This window comes from Drosophila serrata, unplaced genomic scaffold (genome assembly GCF_035046125.1).
Source record: "Drosophila serrata isolate PLE 108 unplaced genomic scaffold, ASM3504612v1 contig_8, whole genome shotgun sequence".
NCBI classification, from domain to species: domain Eukaryota; kingdom Metazoa; phylum Arthropoda; class Insecta; order Diptera; family Drosophilidae; genus Drosophila; species Drosophila serrata.
This window is the reverse complement of record NW_028256906.1, coordinates 488,858-511,428: the sequence shown is the minus strand read 5'-3', so window position 1 is coordinate 511,428 and position 22,571 is coordinate 488,858. Positions and strand designations below refer to the sequence as shown.

The 22,571-nt window shown below is 35.3% G+C and overlaps 2 protein-coding genes across 23 annotated transcripts in view; one reads left to right on the top strand and one right to left on the bottom strand.

Annotated features, from left to right (window-relative positions):
- The window catches only part of dnc (phosphodiesterase dunce), a 227,933-nt gene that overhangs the window by 27,550 nt on the left and 177,812 nt on the right, over positions 1 to 22,571 (bottom strand). For 12 of the 22 annotated variants that reach the window (XM_086826378.1, XM_086826384.1, XM_020953011.2 and 9 more), the window contains 2 exons: positions 8,728 to 8,904; positions 1,823 to 1,861 (listed from right to left, as the gene is read on the bottom strand). In XM_086826378.1, the coding sequence (XP_086682504.1) occupies positions 1,823 to 1,861; positions 8,728 to 8,904 (216 nt within the window). Of the gene's footprint in view, positions 1 to 1,822; positions 1,862 to 8,727; positions 8,905 to 18,754; positions 19,909 to 22,571 lie in introns of all 22 variants that reach the window. The other 10 variants (XM_020953012.2, XM_086826429.1, XM_086826423.1 and 7 more) reach the window with 3 other exon arrangements.
- On the top strand, positions 15,821 to 18,742 carry LOC110184472 (katanin p60 ATPase-containing subunit A-like 2). Its single transcript, XM_020953018.2, has one exon. The coding sequence runs from the start codon at positions 17,156 to 17,158 to the stop codon at positions 18,650 to 18,652; it is 1,497 nt and encodes a 498-aa protein (XP_020808677.1). The 5' UTR covers positions 15,821 to 17,155; the 3' UTR covers positions 18,653 to 18,742.

The window sequence follows — 22,571 nt, the reverse complement described above, 5'->3', positions numbered from 1 at the left end:
GTTAAATAAATAAATAAATAAATAAATTAATAGGTTAAGAACCATAAATTTTCTCCCTGTTTAGGAATCATATTCCGGCACTAACAACACACATTTCTAGTCCGGGCAATTGAGGACTGGGACTGAGGCAGAGCAAATTTAATGCACGGGAAAAATGTATTTTATTTAGTTGAAGCTGAGGCATTCCCTTGGCTGAGCCATATTTTATGGGTTTTTCGTTTTTCCTTATATTTTTTTTCTCCTACACTATTTTCTGTTTTTTTCTTTTTTTTTTGTGTGCCAGCTTTTCTTGGGTGTCACGCTGCGTATGAATAATGTGAGCGGGAATGTTACGTATACGCCCGGTGCGACGCCACTGCATGTGGCAACTAGAGAAAGAGAGAGGGAGAGAGTAAGCGAAGACTAGAGAAAGAGAGAGTGAGCGAAGCCTAGAGAAAGAGACAGTGAGAAAGCTAGAGAAAGAGAGAGTGAGCAAGAACTAGAGAAAGAGATGGAGAGTTCCCCTTGATTGACTTCTGTCAGCAATTATTTCGTTTTATTTATTTTCCCTAGATTTTCATTATTTTTTTTCGGTTAAGTTTTCCTTGGCACTTGGGGACAGGAAATAGGAAATGTTTTTCATATTTAAATTAGCTTGGCCTGCACTCTCAATACTATAATTTATTTATTTATTTTGTTATTCTTGTTGTTTGTGTTACCCAAAAGCGTCATTCGGTGTGCGAAATTCCTATTCCCCAGGTCGAAATTTGAAATTTGGTCTGCAACTCGTGACCATCAAAGACAAATTGAAGTGACTCAACAAATAATACCAGCATGTGAGCATTATGCACAGACAGATGACTCAAGTCTACATATTTGGGGTTTTTTTGGTATAGGGAAAATATGGAAAGTTCAGAGTTCAGTGAACTGACGACAATGGAGCACGTGGAATAGCCATTGTTCTGAATGGTATTTTTAATTTTCCTAGAAGGCTTTTGCATTACTTTTTGAAATTTATTAATTCACGAAATGCGATTAATTTCAAAAAGTATATGTACTCAAGCATCTGTGAAAATGCAGTTCAATCACTGCTGCTACTAAGGGTGAACGGTGGATTAAATATTTAAGTTAGGTGTTCATATTATTATTATTCTGTTTATATTTACTTTGATTAATTATTGCATCTAGTTTAGATTTATTTTATTTAAATATTTTATTCCATTTAGATTTATTTAAAGGTGTCATCGAAATATATATACAAAAGATTCCTAGAATCTAAAAATATATAGTTTGACAGGGATAGACACTTTCTTTGAATATCTAAAATATGAATTATGAATTCTCTATAATAAAAACTAAAAAAATTGTCATACATTACCGTAGTTCTTATTGCTTAAAAATAAAGTTTATAGATATAAATAAACTCTTTTTTAAATGGTATATAAACCCAACCACAAATGCAATATAAACCATGCAACGAAATGAAATTTGCTTAAATAAATATTTAAAGAAATATTTTAAAGAAGGAATCAAAAACAATATCGAAAGAGTGAATAAATTAGCTTCTAAGTTCCCAATAAAATGTGGAATAATTATCCTCAAAAATAATCCATAATTTTGTGGTGCCAAAAAGAAAAAGTTAAACAATAAAAAGGACAGCATGCAGGACGACAAACACAAGGGACAGAGACCAGGACAACAAAACATACAACAAACATCAAATGCAAAGGCAGGCAAGACATAACACTTGAGATAGATAGATAGATAGAAAGAGACAGAGAGAGAGAGAGAAAGAAAGAGAGAGAGAGACAGACGATATAGGTGGGTCTCTCGGCATACGTACGATCGGTCAACGAGTATAGAGGCTTCCTGTTCTTTAAACCTGGAAAAAGGGTTACAATCTTAATAAACAACGATAATACAGACAACAATTATTAGGGAAAATCTCCAAGTTAGAGGGGGGAATTATAGGGGGTATTTTAAAAAGGGAAAATAGTGGGAAATATTAAGAAATATATAGAGGGAAAAGAAGTAGCTAACAAAGAACACTGGGTAAAGGGCAACATTAGGATAATCAAACATAAAAATATAAAAGAAGAAACTAATAAAAACAAAATCAAATCCATATTTTAATTTATATTTATTTGAATAATATTTCCTTGCTTAATTTTCCCCAGTGCATTTTTCCCCCAAAGAGCTTAATTGATGCGTCACGTGCCAAATGCTAAGTGAATGTGTCCAGCTGGTGGGAAAATTGGAAAATGGGGCGGACTGGCCACTGGAAAGGGGCTCGGATTCGGGCACCTCCTTCTCCTCGGTCTCCCCTTTCCACAGTTTGACTTTCGCTGACGCAGACAATGACCCCGCCACATAGATCAGTGACGTCATTCCTGCGCCATACGTCACAACAAGAAAACAAACAAACAAACAATCAGACAGAGAAGGAGAAAAAGAAGGGGAAACTGACAGACACAGAGGCAAAGAGAGAGACAGAGAGACGGAGAGACAGAGACAGCGTATCTGGCTGCACAAAAAGTCGAAGTTGAAGTGTTGACATTTAAGGACATGGCCGAGAAGCAAACCAAACCCTTTTCCCTTCTACCACCTCTGGCATTTCCCACCCATCCATTTGTGTCTCCTGCATTTGCAACTCTGTGGAAATGTCATTGAGCAGAAAGAACAAAAAAATAAACAGAAAAGAAAACAAAGGCTGAGTAGGGTACAAAAAATAGGTAATGGCTGGCCCTTTACATAACTTCAGATTAGCTAATCGGATCATAGAAAAGTCCTATAAATGTAATTTTAGTCATTTTCTAAAGCTTAAGCTTACTAGTTAATAAAACTGCTAATTAGTCTTATTAATTTAAATGTGTTTTAAGCTCACGCTAAGGCTTTTCATTTGTTATATATATTCTATACCAATTTCGCAAATAAGTTCAATTTTTAACCCTATTAAGCAATTAACTCTCAAGTTATTAAAGCATTTCCCTAAATTATAACCAATTCTAAAAGTACCTATTAAGAGTAAATTCTCATTTAATTTAAGAGCTACTTGTTGTAACCTATCTCATCCAAATCTAACTTCATTCAAATGCAGTTAGCAAATGGTTTTTCACTTTATCTAAGCCAACCTCAATTCATTTACGTTTCCTTTTGGCATTTCGGTTTCCCCACACGTCAGTTAACCCCTCTTAACCCCCAAGTTAACCCACGTTAACCCACAAAAAACTGATGCAGTTCTGAGGCAAAGTTGAGGGAAAACTTAACCCAAATTCCAAATCCAAATCCAAACTAAAGAAGAAGACGAAGCCGGGGGTAACTCAATTAAAAGGATTCCTCCCAAAACCTCTATTCGTATTCCGATTCCAATTCTGTTGCTTTCAGTTTTGGAATTAATGGCGACACACAACAACTTGCAGCAACAATTTCAACTTTCCCCCTTCGAAGATGAATTGCAAAGGCATTTGCATGGCTCTCCAGGAGGGTAATGGGGAAAGGGGAAAAGGTAGATGGGACTTTCAGGTAGACAAAACTTTATCGAGGCGACACCTGACACAGTTTTGCGGTTAAATTAATGCCCAGGGCCCAAAGTTGACGACAGAAGGAAGGGAGGATTTCGATTCGCTTCTGTGCCAAGAGCCTGAGGATTAGGATTTGTTTCAATTCCCGGTAAGACGAATGGCCAGGATTTCTTCACTGCGAAGAAAACTGTGGCCAAGGAGGTGGGATAAGATAATCAAAGTTGGAAACTATAAAATGTACAAATATTTGTATCTACTACAACTTTTAAAAGCTAACTTTAATTGGGTTGACTTTTGAGTATGTCTTGGAAAACTGTGCATCAATATCCTTTACTTTGATTTATTGAATTATTTAATATCGAAACTTATAGATTTTAATGCTAAAATATATAATATTAGAGTGATTTCAAAACATCATTTTGAATTTCATAATTTTACTTTACTATTATTAATTTTCCCCTTGTTCTTCTTCAAACGCTATATATATTTTCCAATTCTATATTTTATATATATGTAAATACTTTCCTCTCAGTGTAGTCATCTTTCTCATTTCAGAAATACTATCCCAAGTATGTTTCTTCTTTCTTTCAATATTTTTTTTTTCGACAAAAACATTCCACTTAACTGCATCTATTATTTGTTGTTATGATTATTTTCTCGTTTTGCTGTCCGAAAATGTGAGAAGGAACATCCCCCGAAAACAAAATATTATGACTAATTGTGAGTTGTTTTGCTCAAATGACGACCTTGACATTTACACACCGGGAATGAGGGGAGGAGGTGTTGGGTGTTGTGTGTTTCTTGGTATGTGAAACAGCCTCGGACAGTTGGCTAATTATTTGTTATTGGTGTTGAAATCTTTATGATTTCTTCACGACTCAACCCAAGAAACAGGGTCGTCAATCAATGTGATGGATATATTAGGGATGGCAAAACAATCGGTATTGCCGTAATATATATCGAGCTGTGCTTGATCTATCGATATGTTTATTAAGATATAAAGCAAATCTATCGGTATTTGCTTTGCCTTTATAGCATTAAGCATTAAGTGGTTATTTATTTATTATAATTTCTTTTATAAAAGTATTCTTTCAATATATAATATTTGATTCTCCCTTTCGATATACTACATTCCTAATTTACTCCCCATACCCCCTGATGTGTGTGTGTGTGAGTGTTTGTAATTGACAGCTCATCAAGAACATTGTTTGAAAGTGGCAGGCCCCAAAGAAATATTCCAACTTGATTGAAAGCAAACGCAGCGTGCGCTGAAAGGTAAAGATTTCTTTTTGTCTTGATACCCTTTTTAAAGGGTATTTTGGTTTAAGAAGTTGGCCAAAAAACAAAATCTATTTAAATAAGTTTGTGCTGAAACTAGTCTTTCAGTTTAAAAACTATCTGAATAAAAGTGTCCCTCTACTATTCTTTTTGTTAATTTATAAAATCTAGTATATATAACATATATTATTATAATATTATATTACAATTGTAATCTATAATCATATTTTAACTGTTCCCACAGTTTTATTATGATTAAAATCATATTAATATATTTTATAGTTATATCTTATATTCAGAGTCAGAGTATCCCCAGATCGGCTTCATTCTTTCTTATTTTCTTTTTTTTCGATGCCCCAAATGGAGGTGGAAATTTTTGGGGGTGGGGAAAAGTGGCAGGCCGAAAAACTTTGAAGGCAGACAAAAGTTTTCACCGAACAAATGCAAATTGCGTTGCTGTCGCCTGCCAAAAACATTTGACCGTAAAGGGAGCCCTCGATACAACAACAGCAACAGCAACAAAAAAGACAAAAACAAATACAAAAAAAATACCAAAAAAAAAAAAAAAAAACATAAGAAAAACTACAACACCTGAGCAGAGTTAAAATAACAATTAAAAAAAGGAAAAGAAAGTACTTAGATGGCCTAAATAAATTGGTAAACCATAACCATTATTGGTAAATAGAAGTTCCGGGACCTAATACTAAAACTACATATTTCTTTGGTAATATAATTAATTTATAGCTTAAAATTGAAATAATTGAAATAATTTTTAAGCTTATAAATAATAAAAATACTAAATAAAACCCAAGTTAAAAATAGGGTTAACTGTTTTGCTTTAATATTAATATAAAGAAAAGGTTATGTCTTCCTTTTAATATATTTTTATATTCTTTAAATGTTTCATTGATACATTTTTAAAGCCCAAAAGTATGAAAAAATACATCTAAAAACTGCAAGTATTAAAAAATTGCTTAGAAATTGAAATCATTTGGATTAAAACAACACAAGTCTTTTATATTTGACCACCTTTAATTATTCTATTAATAAATCACTTCCTGTAATTGCATTTTCCCACCTTTTCAAAAGTCATCTAAAATCTGCGCTATTTCCGTTGTTCAATTTTCAATCTCAATCTCAAGTGCCAAATAATTTTAGTGGATTTTCCTTCTTTCTGGCCATATATATTTTGCGAAAAACCAATAATTTGCGATCTAGATTTTTTTCAAAAGAAAAACGAGGAAAGTAGAAGCAGCTCACTTTTGGCGCTGTAAAAATAGCTGTAAAAATGTAAATATTTTCCCAGCCGCCAGCCCACTCTTTCCCCTTGCTTTTCCTATGCCACATTCTGCAATTTTCCCACCCACTTTTCGCATGTACATATATATATGTATATATATTTCCATCTTTTGATGGTGATCATCATCATCAGCACAGAGCCTCCTCCTTCTCCTCCTTCGACATTATTGCAACTGCATGTGTAATTAGGTGTTATTGTTTTTGTGCATAATATGCCTGTAGGTATATGTGTGTGTGTGTGTGTGTGTATGATGGCCCCATTGCAGTTGCCAAAGTGCACAGAAAAGAAAAGAAAAACTAAAAAAAATATTCGCCAAAAATGGTGGATGCAAAAAGGGGGGGCGTGTGTGTGTGTGTGAGTGTGTGGATGCACTCAAAAACACAGCAGCCGAGAGGCTTGCCAAAAATGAAAAAATAAACTCACCGCACACACCGAGAGAAATATAAACACAAAAACAAGAAGGAAAATCCAAGGAAAATAGAAAAAGAAAAACTAGAAAAAATCAGCATTTCCGGCCTCAGTGTTGCATAACGGGTTTTTTTTTTGTTCATGCATGTGTAATGAGGGGGTTTTTTTGAAGAGGGGTTTGAATTTCCATTGGGGGCGGGGTTTTCAGCTTTCCCTGACTAACTAATTGAAGTTGAGGCCTTAGGCCGTAGGAAACTATGCCGAGCATATGGTAAAGGAGCACTGGGAAAAGATACTTTTAACTAGGTATGGATAAATATCGAAAGGAAAAGTCTGATATGATATATCAATAAATATATTGCATACTATCATACATAAAGAAATTATTGTAAACTTTGATTTATTATAATTTTAAATATCAGAAAAATTTATTTATTGCTTTCAGCATCAAAAGATTAATATTATTAATAAATATCAGAAAACAAATTACCAATTTTATTTATCTCCTTTCCCGATTATATTGTATCAATATATTCAAGAGAATATCAATTAACCTTCATATATTGCAACGTTATAATATAAATTTATGTGTTTATAGAACTTCACTTTAAATATGAATATAATATAGATTCGGTATTCACCAGACTCTTATTTATTTTTATCCCCATTTAAATATTACTCTTATTTAACTCTTTATATTTAATTCGACTTCCACACCGATTTCCTGATATTTTGTAATCAAATTCCACACCTCAAAGAACTGATAAATCTAGCATTCAAATTAACTAAAAGGTTTCAAGTTGGCAATTGCCTTAAAATGATTTTTCCATAGTGCAGCTCTGTATATAAATTCTGTACAACGGGGGAAAATGGGAAACCAAGAAGTGTGAGCAAGGAGGAGGAGGAGTAGGAAGTGGGTGGGCTGGAAAAACTGAAGTGAAATGCAAAGGGGGAAAAGCGGTTGCACTGAAACCACAGTAAGCCTCCAGCAAAGTCACAGCAATCCCATGGCAGAGTGACAAAGAGCACAAAGAGACGAGAGGGAAACAGAGGAAAAGCCCCAACGAGCAGAGGGAAGCCTAGAGAAAGTGAGAGAGAGAAAGTGAGAGAGAGAGGGAGAGAGGGAGAGAGAGAGAGAGGGAGAGATGCCAGTAAAGTTGTTGCACTTCTCGCATGTGTGCCTCTGGAATTTAGTCTTTTCCACTTTCTCACTTTTCCCCCACCAAAAGATCCTGCCAAATGTCTTGCTAAATTCCTTAAAGCGAAACGCCAACTTAAAGAGATTAAATGCATAATAAATTAAGTAAATTAATCATTTAGAAATGATTTAGTTAGGAAATAAAATGTTTTAAATTATATTTAGCCCTGTTCTCTGACTTTTATTCTCACATATATGTCTAAAATTGTATTTTAATAAATGTATTCCCTAAAGTAACCAATTAATAATTATTAACTAAACAAACTAAAAATTAACTAGTTTTATAAGAGCAGAGGATTCAAAGATACTTTTCTGTAAAAATAAATAAAACAGGAAAGGAAATTAACTTTGGGAAGCCAGAGTTTATATACCCTTGCAATTTGCAAATGAATTATTGAATAAAATCGAAAATAAAAAATAACTAAGCTTAAAATATTCGATTTCTTTGCACATATATTTATCAATATTTTTATAGGACAATTTATATCGAAAAATCAAAACTTAAAAACCCCACAACTTAGCCAAAAATGCATTAATTTCAATTCGGAAAACGTTCCTAAGCTAGTTTTTATAAGGTTAATAAATCTGCATACTCAATTTAAAATTTAAAAAAATTCAAAATTTTATCAATAGAGAGAGAGAATAGTAGACACATCAAAGGGAAGAAAATAGTATAGCAAAAATGAGTTAAAGATAGTTTCAGAAAAAACACCACAAAGGAAACAACATTAATTGTACTCAAAGAAGTGTTTCCCCCATAAAAAAAGAGGAAAAGTAAAGAAAATGTCACAACAAAGGCAAATAGGAATAGGAAAAGCCATTGGCCACCTGGGCAAACATGAAAAAGGTGTTGAAAATGTCTCAGCATAACCATTAACCGAATGGATAGGTGACATTCCGAAAAATCAAATCAAAACCAAAACTAAAACAAATCGAAAAAGGGTTTTTTTGGGGCGAAGAAGAATCAAACTTATATATAATACTGAACTATTTTTTGAAAAAGGGGTAAAAAAAAGAGAGTTTTGAAATCAATTTAAACTTACCTTTCGCTAGCGATGCTTGAGTTTCGGGACATGGACTTGGGTGACATCTCAAAATCGGAATCGGAACGATATAGAAACGATTCGCGACGCTGCGGTAAATTCTGTAGAACCAAACCGGCGCTGGGAGAGCCGCCCTCGAGCGGAGATCGAGCGCCCTGGCCATTTTCTACATCGAAACTGTAATAGAAATATGTAAAAAGATATAGAAATTAGATACGATTTTCATGGGAATTTTCTTTAAAATTTTCTTGAGAACTTTCTTTGGTAAATTTTGAATTTTAATGGATATATCAATGTCAAATGTAAGACCCAGCATATGCCATAAAATCCCGAATTGATGTGTACATACAATTTTGCACCCCTCAACTCTGACCCTTTTATATATTAAGTACTTAGGCTGTGTTAAATAATCCAACGAAATTAGCTGTCAAATTATCTGGTTAGCTCTCTTAAAGGAAATGGGAAAAAGGGCAAAAAGAAAAGTCAAGGGAAAGAAGATCCCTGAAAAATATGAAGGCAATGCCACCGGAAACGGAAGCACGCCTAACAAGGCGCTTTTAAAGTTTCATTTCGTTAGACATTTTCCGCGTTTGCCCTTTTTTTTCTGCCTAACAGCCTGCCAGAGCTCGCTCGGTTGTCTGCGGCCAAAAGTTTTTCTGGCTGGGAAAATTCTTGTAACAAGTAACAAAAAAAAAATAATAAAAAAAATAAGGAAAAAGAAAAGAAACATGCGAAAGCAAAAGTCACTCTGCTACCCAACGAAAATGTGAAAGGAAAGTTTAGTCAATTGCAGACCAGAGTTTTTGGGGAGTTACTAAAAAATACAAGGAAATATATATATATATAAAATATATATATGTATATATGCTTTAAGATGAAACTTTCATAAAACTGCCAGCTCATCTTGGGCACTTCACTTTATCGCTGGCTGGACTTATGCTTCTTGACCTTTAAACCTTTAATCAGCTTTTTGAAGACGCCACTAGAGTTTCTCTCGAGAGTTCCTAAGTTTTGTATAGTTTTTTTTATTTTAATTAATTGTTTAAACATGAAATTTTTAATTTAAATTATAAGATATACATAAGAAGAGATAAATTGGGTTTTCAGTTGAAAATATTGATAAATAAAGGTATATCTTCTTATATAAATAATCAAATCTAATTATAGAATATAATTAATAATTTGTATAGAAATATATATGTACGAAATACAGCGAATAGAGCCCTAGAATAATTGAAAATATATTTTCTAATAAAATTAGAGCGTCCATTGCGTATTTTTTATGTTCCACAATACAATTTTTATTTCTTAGTTAGTCAAAGTTTTCTTGTAATCTATACATTGGTTAGACGTTAAATATTCCAAATATAAATAAATTTTTATATATATATGAAAGAGTAAAAAAGAATATAAACTTGGTGCTCAACAGAAAATATTTATTAACAATTATAATTATAATTTAATAGCTTCCAAATACAAATATTCATTTTTATGGAAATATCAATACGAACAACAGAGAATAAACTTGATTTCGAGTTAACAACACCCAGGAAAAATGTCTGAAAATTATTTAAAATTTATTATATCTTAATTTAGGGTCTCCTTTTCTGTGTTTTCCTATATTTCATAATTATTTCTTGCCGTGTAGCCATGGTTCATTGACACAGCTTTGTTAGTGGCATTCGAATTTCCAGTTTCGTTTCCTAATAGGACAAATGGAAACGCTTGGCCAAGACACTTGCCACAACTTTCTTGCACAACACACACACACACACACATAGAGCGGAAAACCCTCACTCCCACTCCTGGCCACGCCCCCATTTCAACGTCCAGTTTCGCCTTGAAAGGCTGGTGGGGCGAAAGTCGTAAAGAAAAATGATGTTTTAAGTAAAATTTATATCGGGGTCATTAAGTAAACTTGGCACAAAGTTGTTGCCGCTTGTTGCTACTGTTTTTGTTTTTTCTGTTTTTTTTTTCGAGGGTGGTGAAAATGTGGTGGTGGGGGGTGGGTGGAAAGGAAAATGGGGTTGGGGCGAGCAACAATGTCGCCAGTTTCCCTGGCATACTTTGTGGCGCTTTTCAGCAAAAGTTATGGCAACAGCAGCGGCGGCAAACAGTTTTTAGTTGGGTTTCAGTTTTCAGTTTTCGGGTATACATTTTCCCCCGCTTTCCTCTCCGATTTTCCTGTATATATTTGCTGCTTTTCTCTGTTTTTCTGTATTTTTAATGGTGTTATGGACACTCTTTGGAGCTGTCTTTTTATTTATTTTCTCTATATTTTTTTCAAAACAAATGAGAATGAGAATGCAAAATGGGAAAATTCTACTTTGTTGATTTGGTTTTCAACTTAGTTGTGTCTTTTTTTTATTATTGGGAAACGCAGAGATACATTTTAATGGATGTATTTCTGTTTTAAGCTTTATGAAATGAATGGAAAATGGGTTTTCCCTTTGATTTAATATGATTGAGTAACAGAAATGCATTGAAAGGAACATAAAACATAAATAAATGATAATTATTCGTGAAATAGATTGATTTTTAAAATGGGAAAACTTTAAAATACATACAATTTATCATATTATCCTGTTAACATTATTTTTTTTAGTTTCTTGTATTATTTTTTTTGTGTTTTTTGCAGCCTCTTTTATATTTATTATCCTCCTTTTCCTCCTCAATATTTACTTAGTTATTTTGTGATGCACTCATGCATTCATTTGTTCGCTGAATGCCGCATTCATTCCCTTCAAAGTCACAGAATACTTGGCGCCTGCTTATCCTGACATCCCAAGGACCTGTCTTAACACTCACAAAAAAAAAAATACAACAAAAAACCAAATAAAGAGGATAAAAAACAACACTCAAACTCATAAAGCGTCAGAAGCAGGGCTCAAAACAAAGCAAAGCAAAAAATGAAAGAAAAAAAACGGCAGCAAACAAACATAAAAAGCGTGAAGGAAAAGAAAGGAAAAATAGAAACAAAAGATAAGCGAGCAGGACAATAATTTTCCGAGTGTCCACTAAGCGGAAGGAGGGGGTGGAGCGGTGGAAAATCGCCACAAAATTCGCCAAAAATGCAGCGAAAAAGTGTGCAACAGCAACAACAGCACGGAATTCAATTGAACAGAGGGGTGAAAAAGGGTTTAAAAAGAGGGCGAACAAGGGTTAAGAGTGGGTTAAGGAGAAGCAGGGGTTAAGCTGAGGAGTTCGAGGAAGCACCAAATGCCACTCAACTTTGAGCCACATAGAGACACATGCCTGGCATAGCCACACACATGGCTTATTCTCTTAAATACTCTGCGGAGTCCTTGGCTTTTACCAAATATAAATATCTGAATAATCTGGGGATATACAGAATGTATGAGCCATAAAATAAATATAGAATACTATATACTACATACACTTTACATTAACTTTTGGTTAATTAAAATAGTACAACTCTCATTTCTCTTTAAACTCTCTTGTTTTATTGATCCTTAATTAATCCTTTTAATGTGTAATCTTTTTAGCTTTCTTGAGTTTTAAGTTATTTTTAAAATGTGTATTGAATACATGTTTTAACGAAATATAGAATAGTATATACAAGATACTATAAACATTTATTTTAACTTCATTTTTTTCAATTTACTCCGTAAACTCTTTGATTTTCTTTATAAATCCTTGAAGTTTTATATTATTAATAGCTTGTTTTGTAAACTTTTGCAATGTTTTAACTATATATTTTTGATATATATAATTTAAGAAATGCTTGTAATTAAATATTGAATAAATACTTTGTGGTTTAATTTAAGTACAACTCTCAATATACTCTGTAAACTCTTTTGTTTTCTTTATGTTTTATAAATCCTTTAAGTTTTATTATTATATATATTCTATATATATTCAATAGATTGTAATATATATATTATATTTTCAATTAATCACATAATAGATATTATACAATATATTTTATTTTATTTAATTTAGAAGATTCCCCACCATTTGCTCTGCAAATTCTCCCTCTCCTTTATTATTTCTAGTTGCATACTTGCAGGGGCTTCCCCAGAACGCAATTACATGGCCCAAAAGGGGAAGCGGGTTGGAGCCTAAGGAGGGGAGTGTTGGTGTGTGTCTGTGTGTGTGTTTGAGTGTGCTGCAGGGGGTTCCTCTTCGCTTAAGCCGTGACGTGCTTTAAGCCACACAGTCGCACTCAAGCCAAAGCTCAAGCCGGATGAAGGCGAAAGTAGCTGCTGGCTGACTGGCTGCCTGCCTGGAAGATTGGCATTGTTGTGAAAAGGGACGATAGAGGGAAATGGGTAGAGAGGGAAAGAGCGGGGAAGAGGGGGAAGGATAAGAAGCACAGCCAGGACATGAAGCAAGAAGGAGCCAGGGGAATCGGGAGGGATAAATGTGGAAACGGAAGTGTGCCCGACGGCAGCTCTTCATGCGCCTAATTATATGTGCAAATAAATGAACGACGCATGCTGATTGCATGTGTGTGTGTGTGCGAGTCAGTGCTGTGTTTCAGATTGTGTGTGTGACAGTACACTGAGAGAATATTATATATATTTCACAAATTAAATAGGAAATCTATAATGTATGGTACTTCAAGAAAATTATAATTAAGCAAAGGTTTATTTTAAGTATTTTCATTAAGGTTTTTAGGTTCATACGAATCCTAAACAATATTGATTTTAAATTACAAATTAAATATAAAAATATGTAAAATACTCAAATTACCAATTTGTATTTATCTTTTTTTAATTATTACCATTATCCTATTTAGTTTTCTTCAAGCACAGACAATTTAAATAGCTTAAAAACAATATAATAAATATCCAAATATGAAAACTGAACTTCATTTAACAAATGAAATTTCCTCCGTGTATGTATTGTGTGTGTGTATTTAACCCAAGTGTTAGTGTGTGTCGTCATAGATGTTTGCCATAGACAAAAGACTGCCCCTTTTTACTTGCCTTGCCTTTCATTTTCCCCATCAACTTTTTACCGAAAGAGAGCGCTAAGCTCAACGCCCAACTTAATTAGTTTGTTAAACTCGCAACTCACACACTTATATACACACCCACACACACACTCAGAGTCAGACTTACACGCCCCCACATACTTAATGAGTGTCTGCGGGTGTTGGGTGTGTGAGTGTGTGTGCCTTTGGCAGGGAAATTCCATTGAAAAGCTGGCACAACAAAGGGCAAATTTCAGGTATTTTGTAAACTAAAAATTTAAGCTGCAAGTTTAACCTCAATTAAGGGATCGATTAAGTTGTCAAAAGGGGTTTTAATTATTAAGTTGATCTTAAATATAGATGTTTCTTTAAAAGATTGTGTGATAAATTATTGTATTTTTCATAAAATAATTTATATTCCGATTATATAAATGGGATAAAAACAAATATTAATGGGTTAGTGTTATGAAATCATTCAGGTTTTTGAAAACCTCAAAAAGGCGCTTCAAAATAATTATAGAAAATGATTATTATAGATATATTATTATATTAAAAACCTAACTAAAATTCCTTTTAAAAAGCAAACAATTTTTGGAACTCTTCTTGAAATATCTTCAGTCTTTCTCAGACTCACAGACACTTTCACAATTTGAGGGCAAAGTGGTAAGTGGCCTCCCATATGCATATATATGCCCCCCACATACCGTTAATTTAAGGACCTTGAAGCAAAATGGAAACCCGAAAAGAATTTGAAAATAGAAAAGTGAAAAACCGAGAAAATATAAACCAAAAAAAAATCCAAAGCACAACGAAGCTCAGGACCATGAATCCAAATCAAAGTGCAAAACCGAAAGGCAAATGCTGCCGATTGCAACTCAGAGTGTGTGTGGGTTCGGTGTGTGTGTTCGGTGTGTGTGTTCGGTGTGTGTGTTCGGTGTGTGTGTATATTTGTGTGTGCTTGCAACCAAAGATGAAGGCGAAGCATCGCCAAAGGGGGAGTTGGGAGAGAGAAGAAAAAACATGAAAACTGTCACAAGGCCATTAACAAAAGCCTGAGACTGACTGCCACACGGCCTGATGCAACATGGGCGGCAAAGTCGAGGGGTGGAGGCGTGGCAAAAAAAAAAACCAAATTAAAATTGCGAGCCGGAATGAAATGGGCACAGCCGCCAGCAGCCCCTCATCGAAAAAACCAGCCCAACCACCCTACTTTAGTTACCTTTGCTAAGTACATAGCAAAAAAAAAACTAAATAAAAATACAAAAATTATGTTCCAGAAAAAGAATTCTTATCGTTATTTTTATATGACAATTTTTTCGATAAAATCAAAGTGTAAAAAACTCATAACTCAGTCAAAAAAGCATTAAATTTAAATCGGAAACTTGTCCCATGTTGGTTTTTGTTAGCTTAACCAATCTGCATACTCCATAAAAAATTTAAATTTGTTGCCAATTTTGGAGAATTTTAACGATGTAACCCTTTATAAAAAATAGCAAATTTTTGAAAAAATTAAATATTAAGTTAAAATTTGTAGGACATGGCTAGATCGATTCGGTTTTTAATGCTGATCAAGAATATATATACTTTATAGGGTCGGAAATGATTTCTTCATAGTGTTTTAAGCTTCTGACTAAATTTATAATACCCTGGAAGGGTATATTATCCTAAATATAACTTACAAAATCATCTTGGTATTTTTGTAAGCCACAGATAATAATTTTCAACTTTTATGTTTCTTTTTTAAATTATTCTAATAAACTGATATATTTGTATTAAATTTTTAATTATATATATTTATATATATATAATAAAGTTAACTATTTATTCTTGTAACCCAAAAGAACACTTTCCACTTTTTCGCCCTGTGTATGCGTCTCTATTTTTTTTTTTTAGCTCTAAAGACAAGGTGAACTGTGGGATTCTGTGCATGTGCATGTTGCATAATTTCACCTGAGTGGGCGTGGCCCCTCTGTGCGTGTGTGCGTGTGCGTATGCCCATGCAAATGTGTGTGTGTTGTGTGTGTTATGTGCATGTGTGTGTGGCCAGGGCAAAATCCGCTGATTTTCATTCCAATGCGTCGTGCATTTGATTAACCATCGCAGGCTGCTCGGCAGCTGTCGCCGTCATCTCTCGCCAAATTGAGCATGTTGCGGGATGGAAAAGCGCAGAGAAGTGGGGTGGGCGGGGGGTAGGCGGTGGCGGAAAAGCGGGAGAAAACCAGGCGAAAGGCAGGTGGACGAGGTGGGAGGAAATGCACAACCTACAATTAAGTACACTAACCAATTGAGTGGTGCTCAATTGTTGGCCAACTGATATGGCAAATTTGGGTTAGGTTGGGATTTGAGGCTTTAAATTGACTACACTGTGAACAAATTTGTAGATTTATAGGTATTCAAAGAGTTTGAAAAGGTTATTAAAATATTTTTATACAATATAGTTATATTAAAATCAAGATTATCATGTTTTTTGATGGGTAAATATAATTATTTTTTAATATTTCACTAGCTTAAGGCTTATTTATTTAATTTAGTTATGGTTTTATAACCAAATTGCATTCAACAATGAAAAATACTTTAAGTTTTACTCAACTTAAGGAGACAATTTTAAAGATAATCACTGTATTATATCGTATTTGATTGAAATTGTTATTTAAAAAAGCTTTTGTGAAATGACCAACGGGCATACTAAGTCAAGCGATATATTTTAAATTTCAATAATTATAGTTTACATTAAAGTCTTAAAAGCAATAAAAGAAATTTGAACAAAAGTACAACCACTTTCAAGGCTTTAAGGAAACCTCTAATTAATCAAAAAATGTAAGACATTGTCATAGCTGCATAATTTAAAAAAATACATAGAAAATAATGCAACTATGGCACTGTATTAAATTCTTACAAATTTAAAAATAATCTATAAATATCCACAGACAAATGAAAATTATGAAGACCAAAAATAAACTCATACCGCAAATCCCCAACCGCTGCTAATCTCATTCCAAAAATATACAAAATAAGAGTATTTATGGTTTTGCTAATTCCCTTTTCGGTCTTTTCTCTCGTCATGCTCTTTTCGCATTTTTAATTAACGCAGGCAGATCTAAAAAAAAAGAAACGCAGAAGAAGAAAAATCCTTCAATGCTAACGCTCTTTCTTCTTTCTAGTTTTTCCGGCCAACCCATTTTTCTTCATTACAACTTTTTCGCTGCGGTTGCCAGGGTGGAAAATGCACGAAAAAAAAGGGGCAACGAATTTATTTATGTATTTAAGCGTTACCTGGCAACCCTTCTTTCACCTGTTCGTTATGACAACCCTGTCTAGCTGGTGCCAGAAAAAAACTGTCAGACCTGAGTCAGATAATTTACGATTTTCCAACTGTAAATACGAAAAACTCCGCGAACTCTCTAAAGCTTTATAAAGATATATCTTTATATATATCTTTCCAAGTATTATTTCTATTGACATTTAAAATAAGAGAAAGGGATAAGTGCTATGAAGACCCATGGAAAGTATGGAGTAACAGCCATGGCAGCTGCCCAGGCTCTGTGCGAGGATGTGAGGAACTTTAGTACCCGTCGAAGGAACATTATGTATCTGATGCATCGTTATCTGGTGGAGAATGGTTTCTATTCCAGTGCAGAGGCCTTAAAGTCCGAGGGTAGCCTCTCCGAGGAGTACGAACTGTGCGACAATATCGACTTGGATGGCATGTATCTGGAGTATGCCAGCTTCTTTAACATGAAGTTTGGCAAGTATCCCAAGATACTCAAGAAAGTTGGACCCAAAATCAAGGTGGAAATGGCAGGCAAAGGACAGCCAAAGCAGCAGGAAAAGTCCGAGAAACCAGAGAAGCTAGAAAAGTCATCGACAAAGTCACCAAATGAAGTGGGTTCCCTGGCCAATTGGCACATGGGCGTGGGAGCAGCCAAAGTGGCAGCCTCCGTGAGCCTAAATTCCCAATCTCAATCCAACTCTCAAACGGATAATGTGAATAATCCTTTGCAAATCAGAAAAATGGAGACACCAGTGGAGAACGATAACTTGCCCAAATTGGTGGGTGAAATAGAGCATGGCCACCTGGGCGGAGATGATTCACTGTTCGCCTCCATGGACTGGCAATCGCTGGCCGAGTTGGTCAAGACTTCCATATTGCGAGAGGAGATTAATCTACGTTGGTCCGATGTCTGTGGCAATCAGCGTGCCATTGAGCTAATCAAGGAGGCTGTGATCACGCCCATCGAGTATCCACAGCTCTTTGCCCATGGTCTGAAGCCTTGGCGTTCCCTGCTCCTCCATGGACCACCAGGCAGTGGCAAAACCTTTCTGGCCAAGGCTTTGTACTCGGAGACCCGTGGTCAGGTGACATTTTTCAATATCACAGCCAGCATTATGGTGAGCAAGTGGCGTGGTGAATCGGAGAAGATTCTTCGAGTTCTCTTTCACATGGCAGCAAAGAGAGCTCCATCTGTGATCTTTCTGGACGAGATTGAGAGCTTAACCTCCAAGAGGGATCGGGTCACAGATCATGAGAGCTCTAAGCGGTTTAAGAATGAGCTCCTCCAACTTCTAGATGGCATGGAGCACACTCTAAAAGGTGTCTTTGTCCTGGCCAGCACCAATTTACCCTGGGACATTGATGAGGCCTTTCTCCGGCGCTTTGAAAAGAAACTACTGGTTCAGTTGCCCAATCAGGCAGAGAGAAGCTCCCTCATTGGACGTCTCCTTGGCACTAGCATCTCGATGACACCCAAATTGCTGGAGCATTTGGTGCAAATCTCGGATCAATTTACAGGAGATGAGATACGCCTGGCCTGCAAGGAGGTTAGCATGCATCGTGTACGATGTGCGACCAATAAGGTTCCAGGAGCCTCGAAGGACTCACAGGTCGTGAGTGAGGCCAATGTGGAGAAGGCCTTCAAGATGGTGCGTCCTCTAGGACAAAAGCTATTGGCCAAACATGAGCAATGGCAGCAGGAGAATGGCTCATAATCATTTAACTTACCCTAATTAATTGTGAAATCTAGATTGGTTAATTTTTTTTCGGTATCTTAATAAAAATTAATGGAAAGACTGTTCAAATGAATTTGTTACCTGCCCGTGGTTCGTCTTCTGGCTCCCGCAATTGTCATCCTGGACACATATCTACGTATCCTGCCGCTGGATCTACGCTGAGTATTGCCAGCCACTGCTGATCTTACACTATATTCGGTGGCCGTGGAGCTTCTTCGATCACTGATCATTACATCGGAGCAAAGGGATGAGGATAAAATGGAGGCAGCTGATCTTCGCTTGCCACCGGTGAAGGTGCCACCGCCACTCGATGAGGTTGTAGTGGCAGAGCTATCCGATCGGGAGAATAGAGAAGAGCGTTTACTCCGACTACTTGAGCCTGTCCCGGTGGCATCCTGTATATTGCTATAAAACTCTTCCGTTTCCCGATCATAGGTCTCATCCTCATCATCCTCATCCATGGGATCCACTTCGAACTCTTCACCCTCAGCCTCGGTGGCCATGGTGTCGCTTCTTTGGCTCATTCCTCGCATCCGGTTGCCATTGGACAAGGATGAGGATTGCTGATGCTGTTGCAATTGATAATACTCATGACAGTCACCGCGTGATCCTCGTGATCGACTGCTATTACTCAGATAGCGATATGGAGCCGAACTGGAGTTGCTGGTGGTGCTCAAAGAGTGACGTTTTCCACTGGCTGACATTTCCACCAGACCGCCATTGGTAACCTCACCGTTACCACCACCATCGCCATCGCTCTCGCCTCCTCCAACGCTGCCACTAAAGGTGACCTCATGGAATTTGGAGGACTTCCGGCGACTCCTGGAAGCCATGCCCTCGCCATTGCCCAGGGATATGGAGGGACGCGGTCGATTGTTATTATCCCGCTTCTGTTGATCCTGCTGATGTTGATGCTCCTCATCCTCGCCGCCGCCATCTGGCATTAAAGTTAAGGCCAGGGCGGGTCTTCCCCTTTTGCGGCTCCAGGGAAAGGCTCGGATAAATGCAAAGATGATGAACAGAGTGGCAATCATCTCTGATTGATGTTTATTTTGTATTTCTTTAGTTTAATTATTTTTGTAGGTTTTTTTTAGAGAATTATTCTCTTTGAAAATACCGCACTCATTGTTATATATTTGTTTGGAATTTTTTGTTTTCGATTTCAGTTTCGTTTTCGTTTTAAGTTTTTCGTTTTCGGGTTTGAATTTCGTTTTGGTTTATTATTATAGTTTCATCTGGTTTAATCATTTAATTTAATTAGTTTAATTTTTAAAAGAGACAGCGAGAGAAAGAGGGGAAGAACAGGAGAAGAGCTGAGAGCCGGAAACGGAAGTCCTGCTGACAGCCTCACGTATATACATTTATATAAAAAACGGAAGTAGAGTAAGAGAGAAAGGAAAACTAACTAGCTGCAGCTGACAGACACATGTCCCCAAAATGATGGATCAACGGGTCAGTGATGACAGCCAGGAAAAATGGGGAAAAATTAAAAGGAAAACCTAGCACTAATAAGGGAAATGGAAGGTACTTCACGAAAACGAAATTTGTATACCCCTACAGCATGAAATTAAATTTAACTAAGCCAGAGAAGCATTCATTTTTAATATTTTATTATTAATTAATTAGGATTTTAATTGCAAAACGGAATATAAAAACATATATGAATTCTTTGGCATTTTTCTTGATAAATCAAATCTAAAAAAAACCATAACTAAGTAAAAAAAATTTTAATTGTTAAAAAAATTAAAAATTTTGTCAAATTTTTGACAATTTTAACGATGTAACCCCTTATAAAATTTTGAAAAAATTACAGAAAATTTATTTTTCTTTCAACATGTCTAGCAAGATTCGCCTGTTGATGCTGATCAAGAATATATATGGTTTATATAGTTGGAAATGATTTTTTCACTGACTAAAATTATAAAACCCTAAGCAAGGGTATACAAAAATCTATAGAAAATATTGTAACTTCAATATTTCGAATATTTAAATAACAAATAATAGAACTTGGTACAGAAAATGTGGAAACAAATGTCTCAAGCCTTTATTTAAACCGTTTTTTTAACGATTTCCTTAAGTAATCTTTATGATTGAATTAAATATATATTATATTTAAATAAAATCGTCTTTATTGAACACCTTTTCTACCTTAAACTGAACCGATTTAAACACCCGATTTCCTGGATCTACGCTCCATTTACTTTTCAGTTTCATTTTTGCAGCTGTATTGTTTTATCTGTTTGATATAAATAAATACATAGACATATAAATATATATGTATATATAAACATTCGTTCCTTTCGAATGACTGACTGATGTACTGATGCAAGGATAAACTGCCGGATTGACGAGTGATTTTCTGCACAATTTTGATGGTGCTGCGAGAATATTATGATAATCAATGCACAATTATTGCACACATCTATGGATACACTTGTAAGTACACACACCACACACACACCGAACACACACAATCATAAAACATAAAGGAGATTCGCAAGTGCAGGGCAAACTTTTTTCCTACTTATTTTGTTTCCCACTCGAATAGCATTCTTCTTGCCTTTGATAGGATATATGTACCTCCCTGACCTTCCTGGTCTTCCTTATTTTCTGCCTTGTTAAGGATAGAGAGAAATAGAAATTGCGTAGAGATTGTATAGAAATTGTAAAGACAACAACAAACAACAACAACGACAAAAATGGGAAGGCATTAAAGGACCCTCAGAATCCTGTGAGCAGCTTATACCAACTATACTAAACCCAACTATAGTTTTTCTCTCTCTCTCTAAGCCATCCTTTTGCCTCCTTTTGACCCTAAGCTACGAGTAGCCACTTTTTAGTTCAAACCCATAATTGAAATGATTTAACAATGAGAAGGAGGGGGAACTGGACTTAGGTGGGGGCTAAGACAGGACTAAACACACACATAGCCAGAGGTTTAAGCAGGACTTTAGTTAACAAATTTGATTTAGAAACAAAGTAAAGCCAGAGATTGGGGTTAAATATATAAAACTGGGAAGAAGTCTGACCTATAAAGGTTTAGTAGATTTAACAAATAAATATCTAGGAAAGCCTTTTCTATATATTTGTAAAAATAATCAAGTTCTTTAATGGAGAAAATGGAATAAAAGCTTGATTTAAATATCTATATTTTATATAATAAACTAGCATTCTTTTCCTACCTCTCTCTCTCTAAAAAACAAACCCAGAGTTTTCTTAACAAATTTTTAAAGCAACTCAATTGCATTTAATTAAAACTATCAGCAGGCACCAAGTTCAGGAAGCGTAACAAATTCTGATGGAGGACGATCCAACCAAGATGATGATGATGATGAAGCTTGCAGCCAGCCCCCGACCGCCCACTTTTCCACCTGCGGCACACGCACTACTTTTTAATTTGTTCAAATTGCATTAAAAAAAGCTAGCAATCAAGCAAAAACAGAAAAAAAAAACCAAGTAAAACCAAGAAATAAAAACTAGAAATAGCGGCCAGGAAAAACTTGCCACCAAGGAGAAAGGATTGCAGCAATATAGAGAAAGGAAACTGAGAAGAGACCACGGCTGAGAGGGGCAAAAGTGGCATCTAAAGTGAATTAAGCTCAGCAAAAAACGCTTTCTCTATTTATACATAAAGTCTGTGTCAGGACGACTAATGTCCTATGGCATAATTCCAGATGAAAAATCCAAGGTACAACACATAAAGTTCCATTTTAATTAGCCAGAGAGTGGGAAAAGCTGGGAAGCTTTAATGTTTAGTAAATTATGATAAAATATACCTAAATCAATTTTAAATAATAAATAAATTGTTTGAGGTATTACAAATGAATTAAAAATATAGAATATACATCATAAACATGGATGGATGGATGGATTTCTATATAAATTGATTTATACAATT

What these genes read in the sequence shown, in the direction of transcription:
- LOC110184472 (XM_020953018.2), top strand. Translation starts at nt 17,156, where the DNA reads ATGAAGACCCATGGAAAGTATGGAGTAACAGCCATGGCAGCTGCCCAG.